Source organism: Hyaena hyaena, unplaced genomic scaffold, assembly GCF_003009895.1.
Source record: "Hyaena hyaena isolate Hyena2069 unplaced genomic scaffold, ASM300989v1 scaffold_127, whole genome shotgun sequence".
Taxonomy (NCBI): Eukaryota; Metazoa; Chordata; class Mammalia; order Carnivora; family Hyaenidae; genus Hyaena; species Hyaena hyaena.
In genome coordinates, this window is record NW_024080758.1 from 2764527 (window position 1) to 2790054 (window position 25528).

General features: G+C 46.7%; 1 protein-coding gene and 1 long non-coding RNA gene across 4 annotated transcripts in view; one reads left to right on the plus strand and one right to left on the minus strand.

Moving 5' to 3' along the window:
• LOC120235283 overlaps nt 1-4374 on the plus strand; it is a 16235-nt gene extending 11861 nt beyond the window's left edge. Inside the window, exon 3 of the long non-coding RNA XR_005529361.1 lies at nt 4116-4374. This is a non-coding gene — a long non-coding RNA (uncharacterized LOC120235283). The remainder of the gene's footprint in view (nt 1-4115) is intronic.
• SMYD3 (SET and MYND domain containing 3) overlaps nt 1-25528 on the minus strand; it is a 695636-nt gene that overhangs the window by 135571 nt on the left and 534537 nt on the right. For 2 of the 3 annotated variants that reach the window (XM_039237506.1, XM_039237507.1), the window contains 3 exons: nt 18518-18585; nt 17047-17149; nt 6553-6663 (listed from right to left, as the gene is read on the minus strand). In XM_039237506.1, the coding sequence (XP_039093437.1) occupies nt 6553-6663; nt 17047-17149; nt 18518-18585 (282 nt within the window). Of the gene's footprint in view, nt 1-6552; nt 6664-17046; nt 17150-18517; nt 18586-21538; nt 21558-25528 lie in introns of those variants that run through there. The other variant, XM_039237508.1, reaches the window with a different exon arrangement.

The following is a 25528-nucleotide window of genomic DNA, read 5'->3' on the forward strand; positions in this document are numbered from 1 at the left end:
GGGGGGGCTGAAATATTTACCAAGGACAAAAATTCACAGTGCTTTGTGTCGGCAGAAGAAAATGAGAGGATTTGAGCTTAGCACTGTAGCACTGAGGGATGAGAAGCTTATTGGGGCTTCTCCCCTGCATGGAGCCACTTATTAAACTGTTTTCAGAGGGGATACATTTTTCAGCCTGGCTCTGCTCACGTGTCTCTCCTCAGAGGGTGCTGTGATAAAAGATCTAGATCCCTCCTGCATAGACAGGCTGGGGTTGGGTACAAGGTGCACACATGCTTGGAAACCCTCAGGAGAATTAGATCATTGTGTATCCTCACGTTTTCTTTGCCTCCAAAGACCTGAATTCGTACCTATGTACTTGAAAAGCAAACTGTAGACGTCCAGTGGAGATGCTGTCAGGTCAGAGTTTGGCGTGCTCCCCTCTAGCCCAAATCCTAGTAATAGTAAGTAAAAAAAGAAAAACCAAAAATAGCTTTACTAATTCAAAAACAAGATAAACATCTTCCTGGACCCAAAGGAAAACAGAAACACAAAGGAATACACCAAGCTGGAGCGAGGGCCTCGGGTCTGGAAGGCAGGCTACCGCTGGCAAAAAGGGAACAGAAATGCTTCCCGTAAGAAGGGTGAGTAGAGGGGCACCTGGGTGGCTCAGCTGGTTAAGAGTCTGACTCTTGATTTTGGCTGAGGTCATGGTCTCACAGATGGTGAGTTCAAACCCTGCATCAGGCTCTGTGCTTACAGCACCATGGAGCCTGCCTGGGATTCTCTCTCCCTCTTTCTCTGCTCTTCTCCTGCTTGCATGCACTCTTTCTCAAAATAAATAAAACATTAAAAAAAGGAAGAAAGAAAGAAAAAGAAAGGTGAGTAGAGTCAGCTTTAAGGCTTAGAGCCAGGGGACGAGGTTGAAGACACAGGGCTGGTGACCTGTTCTCTTAAGCTAAATGTGGTCACGAAGCTCTGGGCCTGGGAAGGTCAGAAGACACAGCCAGTCTTTCTGTCACCCATCACCTAAGTAACCAGATCTGCGGTAGCCTCAGTATCACTGTGGTGATTACAGACCCCCTCGTCTGGGGTAGGCAAGTGCAAGGTTAGCAGGCAGAGGGAATGAGCAAGTTCAAGGCTGGAAGACAGAGAAGCTGAGCACAGAAGGAGAGAAAGGAACAAAACCAAAATACTTTCCCTCAAACACAAGCCTGCATTATAAAATTCCAAGCCACTTAGTGAAATGCAAAGCTAAGGATGATAACTGACAAAAATCAACAACCTGAACATGACTTCATTCCAGTACATAGGCCTGGCACTCACTGACCACGACTCTTTGGGTGTGATTAAGATGCTCAAATAAGTAACGGAGTAGTACTCAGTAGAAGTGAATAGGAAAGTATGAAAGCAGAAAGAGAAATAAAACATAAACTGGGAGATATGGGGGGAGAAAAGCAAATATGAAATCCTAAGAATAAAAAAAAAACAGTCATTAAACGAACTGAACAGCAAACAACATCTGGGAGGTGATTTAATGGAGCTTTAATTTAGAAACATGGACTAAATCCCAGAAGCCAAAAGGGGCTATCTCGGGAGTCGGACGTGGCGGGAACATGAGAGGGAAAGCGTACTGGTGTTCTGAACCAGGTACTAGTACTGTGCCTTTTCAAACTATATGCACGAATCACTTTAATAACAAGCACAATGATGAGCCAAAAAGACTGCAAGAAATACCATTAAAGAAGGATCATCTAAGGATACGCAATCCTTGCTTTCCTTCGTGTAGTCTAAACTTTATTCTTGGGATGAAACAAACCATCAGAGAGACGGGAAACAAGAGTGTGTGAGTTTTAATCCTTCTTGTTACTTCTTGTATTACGTGACAATTTGAAATGATGCCTATCAGCCGCACTGAAGAATATAAAAATCCACTCTTTAAATAATCATGGAACTCTGATAGGATGTTGACCACTGAATCTTGTGGGACCCTCTGGAGTGGCTCTGGCTTCAGCGCCAGAAAAAAGTGCTTTGGCTGAGCAACATGTGTGTGCCCAACCCCACAGCTACTGTGAATTCTGAAATTAGTCATTCAGCTTTGGCTGCTAGGAAATTTAATCTGTGATTTATTTCCAATCACTTTATAGGATCATATGGAATGCCCTTTGGGCACTGACTTGCTTTCCTCTTATTTCCTGTCACTCTTATTTCACAAATCAGTAGAAGACTTACAGCCGTTAGAGCCTACATACACATCTACCCATATTTGAATATTTATGTTTATATATAAATAGATGTGTGTGGGTGCGTGCCTGAAAGCCACGTTGCAGGCTTCTGAGTGGTGAAAGGATGCGATCAGACAGAACGAGTTAGGGAAAGAGAAAGGAAGGGGAAAAAGAAGGTTGGACGTTGGATCATCACGTCGTAGGACACCAAATGCCGAGCTGAGTCTCACATTTATCCTGAACGTTAAAGATGATGGTAAATGCTTTTAAAAAATCTGAGCAAAGCAATGACATGGAAACAGCAGTTGCTCAGAAAACTGGTTGTGTCACAAGGCGCAGCCTAGGTGAACAAGGACACTGAGGCCATGTGACCAGTTAGGGGCTATTTCTATCATGGAGGAGTGATGCACCCACGTTGTGAGTATAGTGACAGACACTGTGTTTTAGAAGAAGGATCAGCCATAACAGGCGTTAGGAAGGAAAGGGTGACATGGCCAGTGAATATAGCTTTGTCGCAACAGAGCCCGGGACATCCCAGGAAGCAAGCTACATGCCACCCACAAGACCCCGGGAACAACCCACCCCACTTGGTCTATTCCGCTTTCATTGCCGAGCATTCTGATCTGGGCAAGCCACAGGAGAGGCCGAGTCATTCCAATACCTCTCTCAAGGTACGTTTTATTCCTTCCAGAAATTGAGCTGCTGCTGATTATAAGTGACAGCAAACTCCAACACGCAAATCACACCCACTATTAAAGGCCTCCTGCTTCCTGAAACATGAAACTGTGTGAGGCCAGCAACGCGCAGATGTGGCACCGTAATAAGTACCGCTCGGCACGGAAACCTGTTGAGACGAATTTCTTAGGTTCCAAGAAAAGCAGAAAAATAATCCTGAACACTCTGAATCTAGGAACTGAAGTAAATTGAATTTTGACCGAAGCAGTTTTGAATGTATAATCTTTGGGGAATGCACTAAGCTGGATTACCTGTGTCTTATTTTTTCAAAGCAAATCACCAATTCAGAGATTTCAGGAGGGACGTTTATATTACTAAACAGAACAAAATTCTCAGATAAATAGAAACCAGAAATATAGCTGATGAGCTAATTGAAATCAAGTTTATATTCTCATCTATTTCTACTGGGAAATATTTCAGCAAAACAGAGATAACAGAGCAGGGGCTTTGCGACCATCCAGTTTAATTCTCTTGTGTTACATATCATGTTTGCCTTTCTCTGACTTATTCCCATTAGCATCACGCCGCCAAGGTCCATCCATGTTATTGCAAATGGCAAGATTCCCTTGTTTTCAATGGCTAAATAATATTCTACTATACACACACACACAGGCACACGCACACACCATACTTTCTTTATCCATTCATCTGTCAGTGGACACTCAAGGTCATTTCCATGTCTTGGCTATTGTAAATGATGCTGCAAACGAGGGTGCAAGTAACTTTTCAAGTTAGTGTTTTCATTTCCTTTAAATACCCAGAAGTGGAGTTGCTGGATCATGTGGTTGTTCTATTTTGTAAGGTTATTTATTTATTTATTTAGAGAGAAAGAGAGACAGTGAGAAAGAGAGACAGCGAGAGAGAGAGCACACACACACTGGCATGTGTGAGAGGGAGAGGGGCAGAGAGAGAGAACCCCAAGCAGGCTTCTGCCCAGCACAGAGCCTGACGTGGGGCTTGATCTCACGACCCCAGGATCATGACCTGAGCTATAATCAAGAGTTGGACACTTAACCAAGTGAGCCACCCAGGTGCCCCTTATTTTTATTCTTTTGAGGAACCTCCATACTGTTTTCCACAGTGGCTGCACCGTTTACATTCCCACCAGCAGTGCACGAGGGTTCCCTTTTCTACAACCTCATCAGCACTTGTTATTTCTTGCCTTTTTGATTCCAGCCATGCTGACAGGAGATACTGATGTGTGAGGAGACACTGATGGTTGACACGTATATGAAAAGATGCTCCACACAGTGCTCATTCGGGAAATGAGATAGGAGTCAGAGGACTACTATACTGAGATTTGACTACAGAGGATGGAATAAATCAGAGAGATTGAATGACTTGCCCAAGGCCACCCAGTGTGTCAGAGACAGAATGGAATAGAATCCAGAAGAACGAGCAAGTACGTTTTCCATTTTACCATCTGCCCTCTCTCTAGCACAGTATTTGTGACAGTAAATGTTGCGTGTCAATTTGACTGGGCTACAGGGTGCCAGATATTTCATTAAGCGTTACTCTGGGTGTGTGTGTGAGGCTGCTGTGGGACGGGTTGAACACTTGAACCAGTAGACTGCTTTCCCCCAGTGTATTAGCTGTTATGGTGGGTGGGTCTTACCCAATCAGTTGAAGGCCTGCCTAGAACAAAAGCTAACCCTACTGTAAGTAGTAGGGAACTCTTGCTGCTCAACTGCCTTTGAGCTGGGACACTCTCTTTCCCTGCCGTTGGACTCAAATGGGAGTCTGGCTCTTACTGGAGCCTGAGGCCTGGAGCTTCGCCGTTAGCTCTCCTGGTCTGCCACGTACCGACTGCAGGTCGTGGGGCCTGTCAGCCTCCACAGTCACATGCACCAAATCCTTCTCATAAATGTCCACCCCCACCCCCCAGCTCCTTTTCACACACCCCCCGTCGGTGTGCCTTCTCCGGAGATCCCTAACACAATACTAAACACACTTTTGGCTCAAAAGTGAGAAGAAAATGGTCTCAATGAATACAGTGGACACTAAGTCAGCCACCTGAAAGCCATTCCAATCTTCCTCTCCCTTGTCTCCTCTAGGCTGAAGGTTGAAAACCTAAAATGTGGTTCCCTCACCTCTTTTACGGCTAAAGGTGACCATACGACACCGTCCTGAACAATAAAATGCAGGCGGAAACCCCCAGGTGACTTTCCCTTTGTTTCTCCGCCTTTTTTTCTGTGTCCAGAGGCTGGAGATACTGACTCAGCGTCGAGGGTACCAGTCCCCCCATGAGGACAGTAGGCACATGTAGGGGTGGCTGAGGAGGAGAACGGAAGGATTCTGGGTCTGCGATGAGGGCTATGAGCACCCCACCCCCGTCTTAGGCTATTTCTCCAGAATTCCAGAAACAACCATGCCACACCTACCAAAGCCAGTCCGGTTAGTTGGGTTACCTGCTCTCTGAAGCTCAACCTTTCCCCAATATACTATTCTAGCCAGGTTTCAACTGGAACAAAAACCCAGAAGTGACCATGACCCCACTTTTAATAAAAAACAAGTACTTATTCAAGAAATTGTTTGCGGGGTCTACAAGGCAGATGGTATGGAGAAGATACTAAGTCCAAGACTTCCCATCCCAGAGCGCTGGCGGGAGGGGAGGCTGCTTCGGGCCGTTGCAGGTTAGGGTCCGGTCTGGGGAGGCACCCCCCGGGACCCCCTCGAACTCCAGCGCTCTGGGCTGTGGCAGAAGGCTAACACTGCAGGGCAATGAATCTTGTTCTAACCTTTCCCATGTGGCTCATTTGTTTCTAAAAGTTATTTTTAATGAAAAACGAATCGTGTTCACGGACTCCTGCATCATTAGAAGGAGCTCAGGGACCTCTCTGCACCCAGCCTGCCACCAGGAACCACACGTGGCCGCGGTACAGCGGAAGGAAAACTAGGTTTAGTCGAACAACGTGGCTTCGAGACTCGGTTCTGCCACCTTCTGCTTCGTCCCTTCCCACAGGCAGATCTCTGAACGCTCTGAGTGCCAGCTCCTAATTGACGATTATTGGGTTAAACGACATCAGGATTACAAAAGAATTCCAACAGATGCAGAACATTCTACCAGAGTCAGATTTAATCGGGTAACTCGACTGTGTGGAAACGAAAGCAGATAGGTCTGATGTGAGGGAAGTGCATGAGAAACAGGAGAAAAGTTCATTCACTATGTTTCTGGCACTTACTCTGGCCTCCTTCCTTTCTCAGAGAGGAAAGCTGCTGCAGAAGTGATCTCTGTCTGATAAGGTGCTACAGCAAAAAGCCTTACAGAACACACTTGAGGAAATAAAAAACTAGATACAACGTGGTACGTTGATTACCGAGCAGTGGCTGCTACCGGTCGTAAGGTGACCTAACCCTCTCGTGTGCTCTAATGGCGCTCCGGCCTATGACCTAATGACACGTTTGATGCCTCCATGCCCTCTAGAGCCTGAGCTCAGTAGGTCCTTACCAGAGAGTGAACCTCTCTTACCGCTTCATGGGGGATAAAATACACGCAGCACAACGCATCTCTTTAGGTTCCCCCTCTGCACTGAGTCCTGGATTCACAAAATAAAAGCAGAGTTCTCTGAAAGATCACAGGGGTATTTCCCGGGAGATGCTCCAGACCACCTACCTTGTCTTGGGTCTGGCATCGGATGCAGTCACATTCAAAGCAGTACTGGTCCCTTAGCTGCTTCCGGCGCTCCTCGCTGGTCATCAGCATGTCCAGGTAGCAGATGGTGAGCTGGGGGGTGGGTGGGGGGGGAGGGGAGAGAAGAGGGTCACGTGGCTGTGATGCTCATTTTCTTTAACAAATGGTTATTGTTACTGCTGATTATTTAAGCAACACGTTTAAAAAAATTTTTTTTTAATATTTACTTATTCTTGAGAAAGAAAGAGACAGAGACAGACAAACAGTATGAGCTGGGGAAGGGCAGAGAGAGAGGGAGACACAGAATCCAAATCAGGCTCCAGGCTCTGAGCTGTCACCACAGAGCCTGACGCGGGGCTCGAACCCGCGAACTGCGAGATCATGACCTGAGCCGAAGTTGGACACTCAACCAACTGAGCCACCCAGGCGCCCCTCAGCAATGCATTTTTATTACACACCAAAAAGTGCAAGAGAAAAGACACTACTAACAGTCTCTCTATGCAAATAATCATGTGCAAAATTTTAATGCAATACCGTCCAGTGTCTGTTGTGTGGTGAGCGCATGCATATTTTATGTTTAATATAAAGAACTGGCTGGACTCATGACCTCAATGCACTTTTACACCTCACTTTTTATTCACCAATTTTTTTTGAAGGTAGTACCATTTTATTTAGTGTTGTAGAAATTATAGGTTCCTTCTTAAAAATGAAACCAAAGAAATTAAAAATTCCTGAAGGAACAAGGCAAGAGATAGGTTTATAATCCAAAAACGCAGCGATCTTTCAATTGGAGGGAGGAAGAGGTCAAGTTAGTAGCTCACATAGAAGATACCAGTTGACGCTGATGTGACTAGCAGGAGGTTAGTTCTCCACCCAACGCAGGTAATCTTTCAGCCCTGAGGGATCGTTAGTTGGTTGTTCTCAGAAAGAAACTAAAAAGGTCAACTGGGAACAAGGACCCAGGGAGGCAAGATCCTGACGTTTCACATTAGGCTGCCTCCGGCCTTCAGCACAGCAAGTGGCTGAGTGTTGCAGATCTTCCCTCCTCTCTGCCCCTCCGAGCTGTTGTTTGGTGGAGCTAAGGTCGGGCGGTAAAATCCATCACAACCAGCAATCAGAGAAGGCGGATCCCCCCTGACCCCGAGGGAGGGGCGGACTGGCCACCCAGACGCTCTTCACTCCTGACCAGCCCTGCAGCTGCACCGTGGGATGAAAGGCCAACCAAATTTGGTGTCTCTGAAGGTAGGAGACTCTTCTCTTACTTGTGACCAGGGAGGGGAAAAAAAGGAATCACTTCCAAGGAGGGAGAATTATGTCAGAACGGGATCTTGGAGGGAGGTGCTCAAACTGACTTCCTTGGGCGCTTTCCAACACAGTGATCTCGCCCTCAAGGATGAGGTTTCTCTGGAGCCCGAGGCTCCCCTTCTAGTCACAGCTCTTTATGTAACATCAAGTTCACACATGCCTCACCTGATCACATCTACACAAAGTCAATTCAATGTAAACAAAATGGAACTCCTGAGCCCCTGGCCTCTTCCGGCCAGGCTGGAGCCGTCCCAGTCTCCCCCGACAGGACCCTGGTCCCCGCCGACAGGACCCCGGTCCCCGCCGACAGCACCCCAGTCTCCGCTGACAGGACCCGGTCCCCCCTGACAGTACCCCGGTCCCCGCTGACAGGACCCCGGTCTCCTGTGACAGGGTGCTGGTCCCCCTGACAGCACCCCGGTCCCCCCTGACAGGATCCCAGTCCCCGCTGACAGGACCCCGGTCCCCCCCGACAGCACCCCGGTCCCCCCCGACAGGACTCCAGTCCCCCCTGACAGGACCCGGGTCCCCCCTGACAGGATTCTGGTCCCCCCTGACAGGATCCTGATCCCCGCTAACACCTCGGTCCCCATTGACACCACCCCGGTCCCCCCTGGTCCCCACTGACAACAGCTCGGTCCCCACTGACACCACCCCGGTCCCCTCTGACAGGACCTCAGTCCCTGCTGACAGGAATGTATCTTTTGTGTGTCCTCCCAGCAGAAACCCAAAGTCACCCTTGACTTCTCTCTCCCTTTCCCGCCCTCACCCGACCCACCAGGAAATTCTGTGGGCTCCACCTTAAACATATATCCAGAATCAACCACTTTCTACCTTTTCCAATGTGACTGTCCGGGTCTGAGCTGCCCCCTTCTCTTGCCCATAAAACACAAGTCTCCCTGCGCCCCCCCCCCCCGCACCCCCTGCACTCTACCCTCTTCCAGCCATGGTTCTGGGTGATTCTCTTCACATGAAGGACAGACAGGCCCTTCCCTATGCTCACCACCCTCCAACGGCTCCCCTCCTGCTCACAGCCGAGCCCTGACAAGGGCTCCCCAGCACCGCTCCGTGCGTGCTTCCGTGCCGCAGGCAGGAAAGGAACACAAGCTCCCGTTTAGAAACGTCTACGGGAACCTGGTAAGAGCAACTCTCTGTGACTCTAATAATAAAACATTACACTTCTATTTCCTATGTTTTTAACATTTCATTTTTCTAGCAAATTTGTCAGTAAGTTTTACAAAAAGAGTTGTCTGCACTGGATAAGGACTTGTAACAACTACCACCACTGGCCCGGCTCCCTGTCTGAGCTCCTCCCCCGGCCAGCCTCCTGTCCACACACACCCCCACGTGCCAGCCCGACACTGGCTGTGTCCTCTGAGCTGTCCCCAGAACCCACTACAGGCTTCCCTCCCTGAGGTCTAACCGGGACCCTCCCTTGCTTAAAATAACAACCTGAGTCCGGCCCCACCCAGGGTTCCTCATTCCCTCACTCTTTTCTAGTTTTTCCTTTCTGGTATCGTCCGTCAGCTTGTAACTGGCTGTGTAAGATACTTCTCGATTTGTTCTCACATGTGGAAGGTAGATCGTGGGGCAGGTGAGGTGGGCGGGGGTGGAGACACCGCAGGAGGAGACAAAGGCAGGACTGTCCGCTGAAGGAGGTGACTAACGCTCCCTAGAGCCCAAAAATCCCATGTGCTTCTTCTTAGACTCAGTAGAAAGCATCTGGTGTCTCCCAAGCCTGACCTTATGTTCTGGAAAGCACGCAGGGCAGAGAAGGCCATCCTTTGACAGAAAACCTAACTTTGGTGGGCCTCCGCGGCCAGCCAGAGCTGCCCACCCACGTGGCCATCCCCAGGGCCTGGTCTGGCTGGCTGGCTCTATCTCTGGAGCCTTCCCATATTAGGCCACTATACCATGCTGCTCCATGGCACACAAACAGCCGTGTGTGGCCTTGAGAAATGCAGATGATGGTGTTACCGAGCTCCCACTACGTGCTCGGCACTCCCAGGGAAAGGCAGCATGAGGCTGCGGACATAACAACGGTCTGGGGTCCATCTGGGATCTGCACCCACATCCGTGGACTCAAGCCTGAAACTCTGTACAACGCAGCCTCTTCTCATGCTTCCGTGGCCAAAGGGGAGGTTTGCTTCCTGGGGGGCTGTGCCAGCATCAACCCTAAAGCACGTAGGCCCACACTAAGCAGTGGTCTGTGATCACCAGGCTCCTTCAGCTGGGACCACGGCCACTGTCCGTTCCCTGGATCAGTTCTCTCGCTTTGTGATGTACACCCAGGGCTGCCTGGCAGATGCCACGGGCCACCCTATCAGGTGAGCTCCTGTTTACAGACAACACCGAGTTCCAAATTCCAAGGAACCCATTTCTGCGCACACTTTTGAAACCGCCTGTAGTAAGTCTGGGGCAGTATATGCGTCCATTTTGTCTTACCAGGCTCCAAGGGCCCCGGCTTTCTTAAACGAGGCGACAGTAAAATGAACTGAACTCTGTGCCCTCTTCTTGGGTTAACCCTGGGGCTCAAATTTTCCATCTGCCCCAATGGTGCTCAGTCATCAGTCCCCGCCATCAGATCGGATCAACTGGCAGTAGTTCCTGGGTGAGGACGATGTGCCCAGTGCAAAGCCAACGAATCCACGGCCAGAGAAATAAGCCTGACTCACCCAAGACTTAACTGTAAGGGTCAAAACTCAGGAGTGATCGCACCAGGCAGCGAATGGGCCACAGGAGACTAGTTACTTCATTTAACCCCAATAAACAGACTCTGACAGCCTCACTCACTACGCTGTATCTGCCTGCAGCCGCTACCACGGCCTGGACAGTGCACGGGCTTCCCGATGGGCCTCCCTGCTACCTGCATCTTCCAAACTACGCTGCTTCCCAAAACTCGCATCTGATCACCTCCCTGCATGAAGACTTGTGATGGCTTCTCGGTGCCTGTGGGTAAGGCACACAAGGGCTTCCCAACTGATGTTCGGTCTGCCCTTCCAGCCAGACTCTCTCTCCGGACACCCTCCAGCCTTCAGTCACGCACGCTGCTAGGGCCCTGAAACAAGGCGCTCGGTGCCAGCGGGCACGGTGCCTCCCTGCCCCGGCTAGCCAGTGCCTTGCCTACACAGGAGCCTTTCCAGAGCATTCTCACCCTGCCAGCTTGCCTCAAATACACCTCTTCCAGTGAAGACTGCCCCGTCCCCCGCCTCTGTGCTGCCAAAGGTCACAAGATAGACCGTGTGAAAACCGAATGTCTCAATGGTAAAACGTTTTTATTCCTATTTTGGGGGAAAAACACAGACTACTAACTGGTAATCACAGTTAAACCACTTTATCAGCCAAAGATAAAAAACCTTTATTGAACACTCACTGATTCACCACATTCCATGAAGAATCTGTTCGCTAAATGTTGGGCTCATTTAGCAGGAACGTATTTGTGAAATTTGCCATTGATCAGTGGATGCCTTAATTTTGCACAGAACAAAATAGCATTAAAATATTAATGCCACTGACCATTACTTTGCCATTTGAGAGCAGTTTTTATGGGAAATGCAGTATATCATTCCCAACATTAGAGTAATGTCATGAAAGAATTTGCTGGATATTGCTTACTTGAAAATTTCAAGGCAAGACAAACCCCTTTTCCATGAAGCCCATCTTTGCATTATATACAAGAGAGTGGGTAAAAAGATCAAATTAAAATGAGGCTTTGCTTTCATTTCTGGAATGACACTGTCACATTATAAATTCTTTCCACTAATATGGGCTCTGAACCAAAAGATGGCAAATTTCACTTTTTTTTTTTTTAACATTTTAACATGTTTATTTTTGAGAGAAAGAGAGAGAGTGAGAGAGCAGGGGAGGGACAGAGAGAGAGGGAGACACAGAATCTGAAGCAGGCTCCAGGTTCCGAGCTGTCAGCTTTGATGTGGGATCGTGACCTAAGCCAAAGTTGGACGCTTAACCAACTGAGCCACCCAGGCTCCCCTGTCATTACTTTTTAAATGAAACCTGAGTGTTATTCTGTCTTCTCACTATCACACCCTTGTCCTCAGTCATGATAAAATCCTGCCAATTTTAGCTTCCGACACTGTATTCTTCAGACACCCCCATCATGAGCCACCACCTGAATGCCTCCCGACTTTAGGACAGCACTGTCACCTTGTGCCTGGAGTACCTCACCCAGCTGACCCTTGTGCTCCCACACTTGCTTACACGTGCAAGGTCTGATCACGCCATTCCTCTGCTTCAGTGGTGACCATCCACCCATTGCTGCCCATCTGCAGCCCCTTCACAAATATCTGCTGAGTGCTTCTATGGGCCAGACAATGGGATGGAACCTTCAGATGGAGTGAGTTCCTTAATGAGGCCCCCATGGGTCCCTCTGATAAGGTCTGGTCCCTGCTTATTCCCTCATCTGCTGGTCACATTTGAAGTCTTAGGTCTATTGAGAAGAATGCTTCCTGCCCCTTGAACTCACTATTCTATGTCTTCCCTCTGTGTATTTGTCTAGGACACCTTCCCTGTCTCAGCTAACCTGAACTCTAGGGATCCTTCGAGAGTCTAGAGTTACTTATCTGGAAGCCTTCTTTTTTTCCTTAACTGGAAAAAGTAGGAGTATTTTAATAGGCTTCACAGATAATTTTTACGGATATTCTTCTATGGTATTACACCAACATTTTGCAAGAAGTCATTTCTTAAAGATTAGTAGAAATGTGGAAGCTGAAATCACGTAGATAAACTTCTTGAACTCAGTTGTGTTCAAATCTGTTGGTCTGACTTGGCACGGATCTTTTATTTGAGTGTGATCTGGCAACATCATGCGATGGTCCACTGAACTATGGTGATCTTCCAAATATTGACACACTTCAATCATCCAGTGTGAAAATATCCCATCATTGACATCACCACCAATGTCACAGGAAGTCTTTCAAGATCTGAGGGGCTGTCATGCTAGTGGTGGTAGATATAAGTCTTCGAAAATACCAGTTTTTAACTGAAAGCTTGAGTTTTTTCATTAGCAACAAGTACTGTCAGTTAAGACCCTTCAAGTGACAGGCTCATTTCATCCTCTTCTTCCCTCCCCCCATTTATTTTGATTTATTATTTAAATTCAAGTCAGTTAACATACAGTGTGGTCTTGGCTTCAGGCATAGAACCCAGTGATTCATCTCTTACAGATGACACCCAGTGCTCATCCCAACAAGAGCCCTCCTCAGTGCCCATCCCCCATTTAACCTGCCCCCCACCTCCCATCCAGCAACCCTCAGTTTGTTCTGTGGAAGCCTTCCTTAACCGCTCCCCACTCCTGCCCCTTACCCCCCGCCTGGGTGCCCGCGATGTGAATGTCTATAGAGCCCTGTGTACATTTATACTAGTGTCCTCTTCACATTGTTATTGTTAACTATTTTCTGTCCCGCGTCCCCTTCCTTGATTATACCTTGAGCCCCTGAAGGCCTGGACAGGTCTTACTCATCTTTGTATTCCCCAGCGCCCACCCCAGTACATGACACCCAATTAAGTACACAGTGAATCTGTCAGGTGACTTAGCACCTAAGCGAAGATGCCTGACCCCCACAACACGTTAGATCAAAACTACTATTACAGATACCGATACACTCAGTTTATGCAGATCACATTTGTCCTGAAAATGCCGGCGGCTGGTGGCATCATTCGTACCAGCTACAGCCTCTTCCACCGGGAATTCTGACACAGGTGCCCTGAACCATCCAGCTTTCTCCCCTGATCCGTGTTTTTGGAGACTGTTGGCTGATACATATATTTCGTGGCTTAACAAAACCCCGAAGCAGCAGCCATCAAGGACTCCAGCGCGGGAGCCACACCTTAAACCTCAAACATCTCTGTAGGGGGCGCTGGATGAGGAGGCACAAACCCAAAAGCAAAATCAAACCAAAGCAAACCGACCCAACAACTCAGCCGTACAGTGAAAACCCTTAAGGAGCAAAGTGTTATAAGTGGTGCTGGTTCAAAGAGAAATGGTCCAAAAGTGGTGGAAAGGGTGGCTGTAGGTGAGGAGACACAAAGGGTAAGACATTTCCATGATGACCGTTGTTACTGTGGAGCCTGTGCACATTCCCCACCCTCCTCATCTGACCTCAAACTGGCAACACCTGGCTTTCATGTTACGTTCTGTGTGGAGGCCGTGGGATACACCAGAAGACTAGTGGTTGTTCCAAAATGGCTCTGAGAGTCTATCGTGCTTCTGGTTTTGTCTTTAGCAAGGCTCGACCATTCACTCAACAGACATAGATTAAGGATCTTCCCTATTACAGGCACTATGCAGTCTTCCTTGTGGAGCCTACGTTGTGGTACTAATATCCCACTGAGTACATAATAAAACTGGGGAACCCCTGTGGGCAAGAAATCCAAATGCAAAGTTGATGCTGTGAAATTACCAAAATTCTTTTATTTTTTAACATTTTCATTTTTGAGAGAGAGAGAGAGAGAGAGAGAGAGCGAGCAAAGGAGGGGCAAAGAGAGGGAGACACAGAATCCAAAGCAGGCTCCAGGCTCTGAGCTGTCAGCACAGAGCTTGATGTGGGGCTTGAACCCACAAATTATGAAATCATGACCTGAGATAAAGTCAACTGAGCCATCCAGGTACCCCAAAATTACCAAAATTCTTAAATTTACATCCTTACCCAACCTAACAAAAGCAAATATTTGCAAAATAAAAAGGAATTGCCTCTCTTAATCAACCTCAAAATACCCCTTCTCCTGGTTCTCCCTCTCTGGCCCACCTCTGCCAGTTTTAAATGTGCAGGATGTATGTTAGTTCTCAGAGGTGGGTGGCTACAGGCATTAGCTGGGCAGGGACTCAGGACACCAGCCTTCAGTGAACGATGTACAGCAGATCCATCTAGACCCTCAACAGTGGGAGACACTCCTCGTCTTTACAGTAAGCTCAACGTAACAGGAAGTCAAGTCAAGAAAGGGTTATGGAATGCCTCCTGTGTGCAAGGCCCCAAGTGCTGGCTAATAGAGGTGATAGAGAAGTAAGACACAATGGCTGGTCCTCATGAAGCTTTCGGTGAACAGAGAAGTCGCCAAAAGGGCCAGAATAATGGCACAGAAATATTAATAACCACTGTAAAGGAGATCTCAGAGTGAAAGACCTTCCTTTAACTTGGTACATCAGGAAAAGCTCTATTGACAGATGATGTTTGAAAGGGCCTGGAAGGGTACATAACATTAACACAGGAAAATGGGGGCGGGGGAAAACTGTGCAGGGAAATGTCAGCCACCCAGATATGCACAATGAGGTGGGGAAATTTTTATTTTCTGAAAAAAAAAAAAAAATCAAGCTCATAGACACAGGGATCGGACCAGCAGTTGCCAGAGTTGGGGTGAAGAGGGTCAAAGGGTAGAAAGTTCCAGTTATAAAGAGTCCTCAGAACATGACGCCCAGCGCAGGGACTATAATAGTTAACGATCCTGCAACACACATTTGAAAGTCATAAATCTTAAAAGAGCATAAATCTTAAAAGTTCTTATCACAAGAAAAAAACCATTGTTTTTTGTGTGACTATGTGTGGTGAGGACGTTAACTAGATGTACAGCTGTGATCATTTTGCAACAATGCAAATAGCAAATTATCACTTACATCAAATCACGTGTGAATTACGTGTCAGTTACACAAAACCCATCTACGAACAGGATGGTAGAAAGGACTTCCAGGGAGAATCCTCCCTCTGAAGCCACTCTAGTAACTGCCAGGCAGGAAGATACCAGAGTCTGCATGGTCTGATCTGAGTACAGCTCTTCTGGGGGAAGCCAGAGGAGGGATTTGCTTGTGGCTCCAGGGATTTACGTGAAAGAAAGTGAAATAAGCACCAAAACACAAGACGCTTTTTCAACTAAATGAAAACCCACTCAGGAAAATAACTGGCAGCCGAGCCTAGAAAACAAGACATGAGATATTCTCTTTGTGTTTCCTGAGAATTCCGAGTTTCTAACAGTTTTTCTGTTCACTTCACATGTGGCCGATTTATTGTAATTTAGTGAAATCATCATGATAGTGGCAGCAGCGCCGTCAGCAGCAGCCAGCCTTCTGCTCCAGTACTAACATTGCTGAAAACGGACAGACCTTCCCTTCCTCGCCCGCCCTGAAGTCACACGTGTCCCTGGGAAAAACCACGAGATTCTCCATGTTGCTGACAGATACCCCAGCATATTGAGTACACCAGCCCGAAGAGCTGGAAATTCAGCAAAAGGCTGCATAAGAGATGGCTCGTTCAGGTGAAAACCGCTTTGGAGGGAGTCTTAGCAAAGCCAAATCCCTGTCTACGTACAGTCTGGTGCCTGGAGTTCAGGTTTACTGGGAGTGCCACATAAGTGCAATAAAAGCTTATGCTACTCTGCTCTCCTTGCAATAAATATCCACTTGAGCACACTAGAAGTCAGAAGGACGGTGGGTTCTCACGAGCGGAGATCCCTGTAACTGCATGTTTGTGGGGGTGGGGGGTACTTGTGACAACCCTGGGTGGGCTCGGGTCCAGCGTCAAGGAGCAAGTCATCTACGGCTGCCTCATGAAACCTCGGGCTTCTGCAAGAGGCTGGTGCGGCAGGGTACAAACCCGAAGGGTCAAGGCTAAGTCACTGCTGGAGGTTCTACATCTGGCCTCTCTTCCCCGTCACATCCCTGATTGAACAATCATGCAGAGGTGCTCTGTATAGGCCCAATGACAACTTGAAAGTGTATAATTTGTTTGCTTTCTTAGCACAAAGGGAAAAATTAGTCACCTTCAAAGTGTGAGGAGCGGCCTTGGGAGTAAGTAAGCCCTTGGGGTCCATTCAAAGCTGGCTGCCCCCCTGCCCATGGAGGGATGCCCAATGGCAGAGAGCAAGGGGCCGGGGAGCGTCACACACAGGGGACACGTCCTCTCATCGCACACTCACACTCTGTCTCGCACATGTACAACAGGAGCTGCTGATACCCAGAGACACCGTTTTGTAAGTCGGTCTGTCTGTCATCCTGCACAAGTACTGATGGACACATGGGTGGCTGGGTGGACGAGCTATGGCTCCTCTCCCTGGCAGGGGATGATGACGAGCTGGCCCTCAGGCACAACAGGAAGGGCCGCGCGGAGAGCAGAGAGGGTCCCTGACATGGGCGCAGGCCAGGCGCTGGGAAGGTGGCTCACTTACCTCCTCCCCCGCCTCGATGTCGCGGACCGCGCGCAGCAAGAGGTGGGGCCCGTTGAACACAATGGAACAGTTGGGGTCACAGCTGTGATTGAGCAAAGACATACTGCAGGGAAGAAAAAACGGGGTACCGTCAATCAGCAGACACAGTCCAACACACAGAATTCACAAATACAATGAGCCAAAGGCACTTCAGCCTGGGATGCGGGTCAGGGGAGGCTGACAGTGCACCAGGGGCCGTGCTCTGGGGGAAGAGCTGTCACAGCTCCACGTCACGGACAGCCAAACGCCCCCTGACACGACACGGAGGCTCCTTGGGGAAGTGTGCTCGGAGTCCTTTCTGTGGGTGAATGTGGGGGCGGCCATCTCATTAGATAGCAGCCGGGACCCCACCACACAGCATCTGGTCTACATGGACCCGTAGGACACCGGATGCAGGATGGACACAGCTGCACTGGGCCATGAGGAGAGGTTTCCCTCCTACACAGAACACTGGCAGCATCCTGCTCACTAGATCCCGGAGAGTGCAGGCCGGCCCAAGTGTCTTAGTGCGGTGACCATCCGGGAAGGTGATTGGGTTTAAGCTGCAGCATGTCTGATAATACTCAGAGTAGATGTGAGTGAGTATTTACTGAGCAGAGAGCACTCTCCTGGCGGGGGCCACTCTCCTGGGCGGGGAGCACTCTCCTGGGCAGGGAGCACTCTCCTGGGCAGGGAGCAGTTTCCCGGGTAGGGAGCACTCTCCTGGCAGGGAGCACTCTCCTGGGTGGGGAGCACTCTCCAGGCCCTTGCATGTGCTTTTCAAATGCAGTCACCACGCTAACCTCCTGAGGATCGTTTACAGAAGGGCAACATGGGAAGTAAATGGCACACATCTAGCACGTGGGAGCCGATCTGAAATGAGGCGGTGTCAACCCAGAGCCTGTGCTCCGAAATATTCGTGCCAGTGTTTTCGGACAACTTGCACCAACAGACTTGTGATTTTTAAGGCTTGTGAGAAATAAGAAGAGAAGCTGACTTCTCAGGTTTATAATTAGTTATAAGAAGGTCTGTGTTTGTACCTGGACCTTCAGAGCATGAAAACAAACAGAAGTAAAGTGGGACTGCGCTTGCAGAATAAAATCGTGTGCTTCTGCCCAGGAGGCTGCGGAATAAGGTCCAGGCAGGGACGGGGAAGAATCAATCCTGGCCTGTCATTCACCAGCACCCACAATCCCCAACCTCCTGGGTTCCTGAGAGTAAGAATTTAGGTCTGAGCTCTGCCTCTTTGGTGATACCACCGCATATAAGATGGTTTATAAAATTCTTTCCTATAAACTTAACATTCTCCATTTTCTTATCATTTATCATTAGGTTTCAAGCATTGCTCTTAAACCAGCTGCAGCAATAGCCTTTCTAGCACCTTCCACAGGGCTGGGGGGCTGGTGGGAATTACGGCCGTTCCTCCCAGTAAAGAAGATCTCATTCACCATACCTCGGGTATAGACCAACGCCAACTTCCTGCATCTCCGCATTACAGATGGTGAAGGAGTTACAGATCACCTGTAAAAACAAGGAGAAGACCATCAGGATTACCAGAGTCACCTAAGAAACATGTAGGCAGGGCACCTGGGTGGCTCAGTGGGTTGAACATCCAGCTTCGGCTCAGGTCATGATCTCACAGTTTGTGGCTTCGAGCCCTGTGTCGAGCTGCTTCAGATTCTGTGGATCCCTCTCTCTCTGCCCCTGCCCTGCTTACACTCTGTCTCTCTCTCTCTCTCTCAAATGTTGCTGGCAAGAGAACAGAAATTTTCAGAATAAAATGCAAGAGTTTTAATACTTTTAGTAGCTGCTTTGGAAAGATCCAAGCCACACCTGGATGCTCTCTCATTTGCAAAAAGAAATGTATCTGGGACACACTTTCCATAAGAACGTCAGGTGGGTAAGTGCAGAAATATCAACAATCTGCAGAAAACACTCAGGCTTATACCAGCACCAGGCCTATTAATTTCAGTCTAATCCTCTCCCCCAAAGTTACACAATTACATGAAAGGCTCAAATTTCAGAATACACATAATCTATTTACTGAGAACCAGACTCCTACCACACTGGATTTTTCCCCCCTCAAACGCCTGCAGTTTCCAGATACTGTGCATCTGATGAGTAGCAGCAGCCTGTCTCCCACAAAGACGGAAGCACACCCGAGAGCGGCTGTGATCGAGCTGACAGGCCACAAGGAGCTCAGAAAGTCCTTCGGTGGAGCCACGGCATTTACCAGGCACACGGGACGCCTCGCTGAGTAGGAGGGGGCAGTGGGGCAAAAGGAATAAAAGATGTAATCGCTGTGCTCAAGGGACCTAAAATCCTATGGACAGTCACACAGAATCATGAGAAGAGCACTTGACTTAGAAACGGAAAATCTAGGCCCTGGCCACACACGGCTGCCTCAGGGAGGTGCTGCGGATGGGCAGTGAAGGAATTAAACAAAGTTCCTGCCTTCATGACGTCTAAATCCAATGGGGGAAACAGATAAAAATTCAAGGGTAGAAAACTGTCACACGTGGATAAAAGCTAAGGAAGAAATAAGGCTAAGGGACAGAGGAAAAAGCGCTCAGGACAGCTCTGCAGGGTAAGAGGACATTTAAGCAGAGACCTAAGAAGCTGTGGAAATGAACATGTGCACAGTGGGGCGGTGAAGGCTCATCTCAGGAGAAAGAGCAAGTGCAAAAGCCCTGAGGTGTGAATATTCTTAGGTACAGAATAACAGGTATAGAAAAAAAGCTGGCACAGGGAAAGCAGAGCAAGGGAGAAGAAGAGAGGGTAAGATACGAGATCAGAGAGGCAGCTAGATCTTGTATGGATCTAGAGCCACGTGTGAATTTTATTTTAAATGAGACACGAAGCCACTGGGTTGCTTCTGAGCCAAGGCGCGAATGGACCTCATGTCTGTTTGGAAAGGATCACTCTCTTGTTGTGCAGAGAAAGGGGCTAGAGGAAGACACAGGGGGAAGGAGAGGAGATGAGCAGCCCAGTGAGACTGGAGGTGGGGTGCTGGTGGCAGAAGTGGGGAGCCCGGAGTGGTGCTGCCAACACGATTTGCTCATGGACAGCCCACAGGGGAGCGGCAAGCGGCAAGGATCAGGTCTGAGCGTGGGCCCGAACGAGAGTACAGCTGCCATCCGTTGACGTGAGGAAGAGGGTAGAAGAAACAGGTGTGGCCGCAGTGGCCTGGGAGCCAGTGGCTCCGTGCTCAGTCTGAAACGGCCCGTCAGATGCCCCAGCCCAGGCTGCACAGCCGCCAGAGTTCCGGGCAGCAGCGGGGCTGGGGATGGGCATTAGGACAAAGCAGACCAAAGCCCTTCGAGAAGAGTGGAGACTCGAAAGGAACCAGGGACTACAAACGGACACTGGCTTCCTGTGTTAGCTGCTGTAAAGGGAAAAACCAGTGACAACGAATTTCTCTAAATCAGGTTTACATGAAAGAACGTCATGTATGAAAAGCGTTGGGTCCTTTGAGACCCTGCCAACTGCTCTAAAGAGCTCCTCCATGAAATCTAGTGTGACCCATGCCGTGGCGCTGCCCCTAAGAGTCTCATCAAACTGCAGTTTCCAATCAGGAAATAAACTGGTGCGCACACACGTATTCTGAACACATACTGGTTAAATCGCTTGAAGGGCATGTGTTTCACATTAAATTGCAAGAGAGCACTGCCTGTACATATTTATGCATAAGATGGATGGTGGAAAGACGGGACAAAAGATCTTGTGTTTTCTTTTGGAAACTTTAAACATTTTTAAATGGGTATGAATTTGGGGGTGGGAAAGAGGAACTTGAACCCATATGTTTAAAGCGTAATCAGGACTTTACCAAAAGTAATCTACCAATGAAAAACCAGATCAAACAGATCGAATTTGTTAACTATTGAATCAAACCAAAATGTAAACATCTTTTCTGCTATGAAGCACATTAAAGGCTTTTCCAAAATTGGTTTATTCTGACAGAATGTTTAAAAAGAAAGAGCTAACAAGGGGAAGAGGCAGCCTGGCTGTGTCTTCCTCCAGGGAACTTCCTGATCCCTTGGCCTTAGCTCACTTACTCATCTCTTAAATGGCATTTCTCACATGGGGTCATTATTCACCCATTTATTGGGCACCATACACACCTACGGTATAAAGGACACACAGGGTGCTGATGGTGGTTCTTATGTGAAAGACCCTAATTAAGGGTTTTCTGATGGATGGATGGTTGTGTGGGTGTGGTCCTCAGTGCCCCCGGAGGGTCACTGTCTAGAACAAGGGTCGGAGAAGATGCCAGAAGTAAGTCACAGACACCCAGTAGGTGCAGAAAATGACAGACGGACATAGTCTGCGCTCTGAGAAGAAGAAATTAATCTTCCATCTCTCTTGTCTGTAGGTATCCAATCTTCTGACATCCCTTTGTACGATCTCGCTCTCCACTCTAGCTCATCTTTTGTTTCATCCTCTTTTCCATTAGTCCAGTGGACAACAGGCTTACCTATCAGAAGAGCACGAGGGGCTGTTTGATCCTCTACTTAAAATGCCAGAGGCCTGAGGGGCGCCTGGGTGGCTCAGTCGGTTAAGTGTCCGACTTTGGCTCAGGTCATGATCACACGGTTCGTGGGTTCAAGACTCATCAGGCACTGTGCTGACAGCTCAGAGCCTGGAGCCTGCTTCACATTCTGTGTCTCCCTCTCTCTCTGGCCCCCTCCTGCTCCTGCACTCACTCTCTTGTGCGCTCTCTCTCTCTCTCTCTCTGAAAAATAAAAAAACATTTAAAAAATGCCAGGGGCCTGGTACACAGGGCACAAAATAACTACGTGCAAAATGAATGAATGAATGAATAAATGAATGAATGAATGACAGTCCCCTCATCTCTTGCATTAACTTTTCCTTTGTTTACTTTCCTCCCTTCTTTTCCTCTTCTCATCTTCACTGGTACCAGTTGGCTACCCTCCTCTCTCATTTTGCCTCACTCCACGATAGAGGTAGGGGGTTTCCAAGTTCCACTGAACAAATTCCTCATTCGTATTATCCTGAGAGGCGCTGTGTGCTAGTGTTCCTGAGCTAAAACAGTTTAACTTTTTCCCTACCCCCACTTTTTAAAAATACATATTTTAAAATATTTATTTGTTTTGAGAGACAGAGAGAGGCAGAGAGAGGGAGAGAGAATCCCAAGCAGGTTCCATGCTGTCAGTATGGAGGGAGCCCAACACAAGGCTCGATCCATGAACTGTGAGATCATGACCTGAGCCAAAATCAAGAGTCAGATATTCAACAGACTGAGCCACCCAGGTGCCCCTGCCTACTCCCACTTTTATTAAAAATAGTGATTTCAAAAAAAAAAAATTGGTTTCACTCACTAATACATCCTTATGTGCTCAAGTGAAAATCTGAGAATGAAGGACTTTCTTTATATCCAGAAATAAAAGAATGGAAATAAAGTCCAGAAATCAAAGTTTAAGCACTTTTCAAAGTATTTCTTTGTATAAATAGTTGTCTTAGGAAATTACACAGGTTAAATGATTAATGAATGAAGACTTCACACAAAGATGCCTTTCAAAAAGCATAGCATAGGGGTGCTGGGTGGCTCAGTTGGTTAAGTGTCCGACTCTTGGTTTCAGCTCAGGTTCATGGGTCTGAATCCATGTCAACTCTGCGCTAGCAGCACAGAGCACACTTGGGATTTTCTCTGTCTCCATCTCTCTCCGCCCCTCCCCCACTTGCTTGTGCATGTGTGCGCTCTCTCTCTAAATAAATAAATAAACATTAAAAAAGCATATTATTAGGATTACTTCAATAAAAAAGCAATTAAGTTAAAAAATTCTTTCTAAAGCCTAAGTTGGATTATTGCTTTAAAATACTATGACAGAAAATGAAAACATACATTTAAGTTATCTTATAATTATTAAATATAACGTTATGCATACTCTTCACAATATTTCTTTTGAAATATTAAAAAGCCTTTATAACACTGTAGCTTTTGTACATACTATAATTGTAGTGAGCTAGCACAAATGATTGCTGACTTCTGTATTTTGTAAAAACAACTAAAGTAAAATTTTAAATATTCTATTAATCATGATAAAACCCCTCAACAAAGCAGGTTGAGAGAGAATATACTTCGACAAAATAAAGACCGTATAGGAACTACACACACCTAACATCATACTCAATGGTGAAAACCTAAGAGCTTTTCCCCTAAGATTGGGAGTAAGACAAAGATGTCCACTCTCACCACTTTATTTTGTCATAGTACCGGAAGTCCTAGCCACAGCAATCAGACAAGAAAAAGAAATTAAAGGCATCAAAATTGGTAAAGAAGTGAACTTTCTCTATTTCCAGATGACATAATACTATTTACAGAAAACCCTAAAGACTTCACCACAAAAGTACTAGAACTGATAATTCAGAAAGGTTGCAAGATACAAAATCAACATACAGAAATCCATTAACTTTCTATACACTAATAATGAAGTAAGAGAAAGAGAAATCAAGAAAACAGTCGCATTTACAATTACACGAAAAAGAATAAATACCTAGGAATAAGCTTAACCAAAAAGATAAAAGACTTGTACTCTGAAAACTATAAAACATGGATGAAGGAAATTGAAGACAACACACAAAGTTATTTTATGTTCATCGATCTGAAGAACAAATATTGTTAAAATGCTCATCTACCCAAAGCAAGCTACACATTTAATGCCATACCTATCAAAATTCCAACAGCATTTTTCAGAGAACTAGAACAAATAATCCTAAAATTTGTATGGAGAGATGAAAAAAATCCCAAATAACCAAAGATATGAAAAAGAAGAACAAAACCGGGGGTGTCACAATCCACAATCCCAGATTTAAAGATATTCTCAAAGCTGTTATAATCAAAACAGTATGGTAATGGCACAAAAAAAGACACATAGATCAGTAGAACAGAATAGAGAACCCAGAGATAAATCCACAATTATATGGCCAATTGATCTTCAGCAAAGCAGGAAAGAATATCCAATGGGAAAAAGACAGTGTCTTCAAAAAACAGTGATGGGAAAACTGAACAGCTATATGCAAAAGAATGAAACTGGCCCACTTATTTAAACCATACAAAAATATAAGTTCAAAATGGATTAAGGACCTAAATGTGAAATCTGACACCATAAAAATCCTAGAAAAGAGTGTGGGCAGTAATTTATCTGGCATCGGTTGTAGCAACAGTTCTCTAGATATGGCTCCTAAGGGAAGGGAAACAAAAGCAAAAATAAACTATTGGGACTACATCAAAATAAAAAGCCTCTGCATGGTAATGGAAACAATCAACAAGACTAAAAAGCAAGCTACTGAATGGGAAAAGGTATTTTCAAATGACACATCAGATAAAGGGTTAGTATCCAAAATATACAAAGAAGTGATACAACTCAACACCCCCCAAAAAATAACCCAATTAAAAAATGGGCAGAAGACATGAACAGGCATTTCTCCAAAGAAGACATAGAGACGGCCAAAAGACACATGAAAAGATGCTCAACGTCACTCATCAGCAGGGAAATACAAATCAAAACTACAATGAGATATCACCTCACATCTGTCAGGATGGCTGAAATTAAAACACAAGAAACAAATGTTGGTGAGGGTGTGGAGAGGAAGGAAATCCTGTGTACTGTTTGTGGGAATGCAAACTGGTGCAGGCAATGTGGAAAAGTAAAGTGTGCTCAAAAAAATATGGAGTTTCCTCAAAAAAATTAAAAATAGAATTACCACATGACCCAGTAATTCCACTACTGAGTATACACCCATAGAATATAAAAATACTGGGGCGCCTGGGTGGCTTAGTCGGTTAAGCATCCGACTTTCACTTAGGTCATGATCTCGCGGTTCGTGGGTTCGAGCCCCGCGTCGGGCTCTGTGCTGACTGCCAGCTCAGAGCCTGGAGCCTGTTTCAGTCTGTGACTCCCTCTCTCTCTGACCCTCCCCTGCTCGCACTGTCTCTCTCTCTCCTAGAAATAAATAAAACATTAAAAAAAAAAAAGAATATAAAAATACTAACTCAAAAACATATATGCACTCCATGTATGTTTATAGCAGCATTATCTATGATAGCCAAATTATGGAAGCAGCCCAAGTGTTCACTGGTTGACAAATGGATAAAGAAGCTGTGGTATGTATATAATGGGGTATTACTCAGCCATCAAAAAGAATGATATCTTGCCATTTGGAATAATATGGATGGATCTAGAGCAATAATGCTAAGTCAAATGAATCAGTCAGAGAAAGACAAATACCATATGATTTCACTCATATGTGGAACTTGATAAACAAAACAGATGAACAAAGGAAAAAAAAGAGACAAACCAAGAAGGAGAGGTGGGTAGGGGGATGGGTGAAATAGTTGAAGGGGATTAAGGGAATAATTCTCAGGATGAGCACTGGGTGATACAGAGAAGTGTTGAATCACTATATTATACACCTGAAACTAATATAATACTATATGTTAACT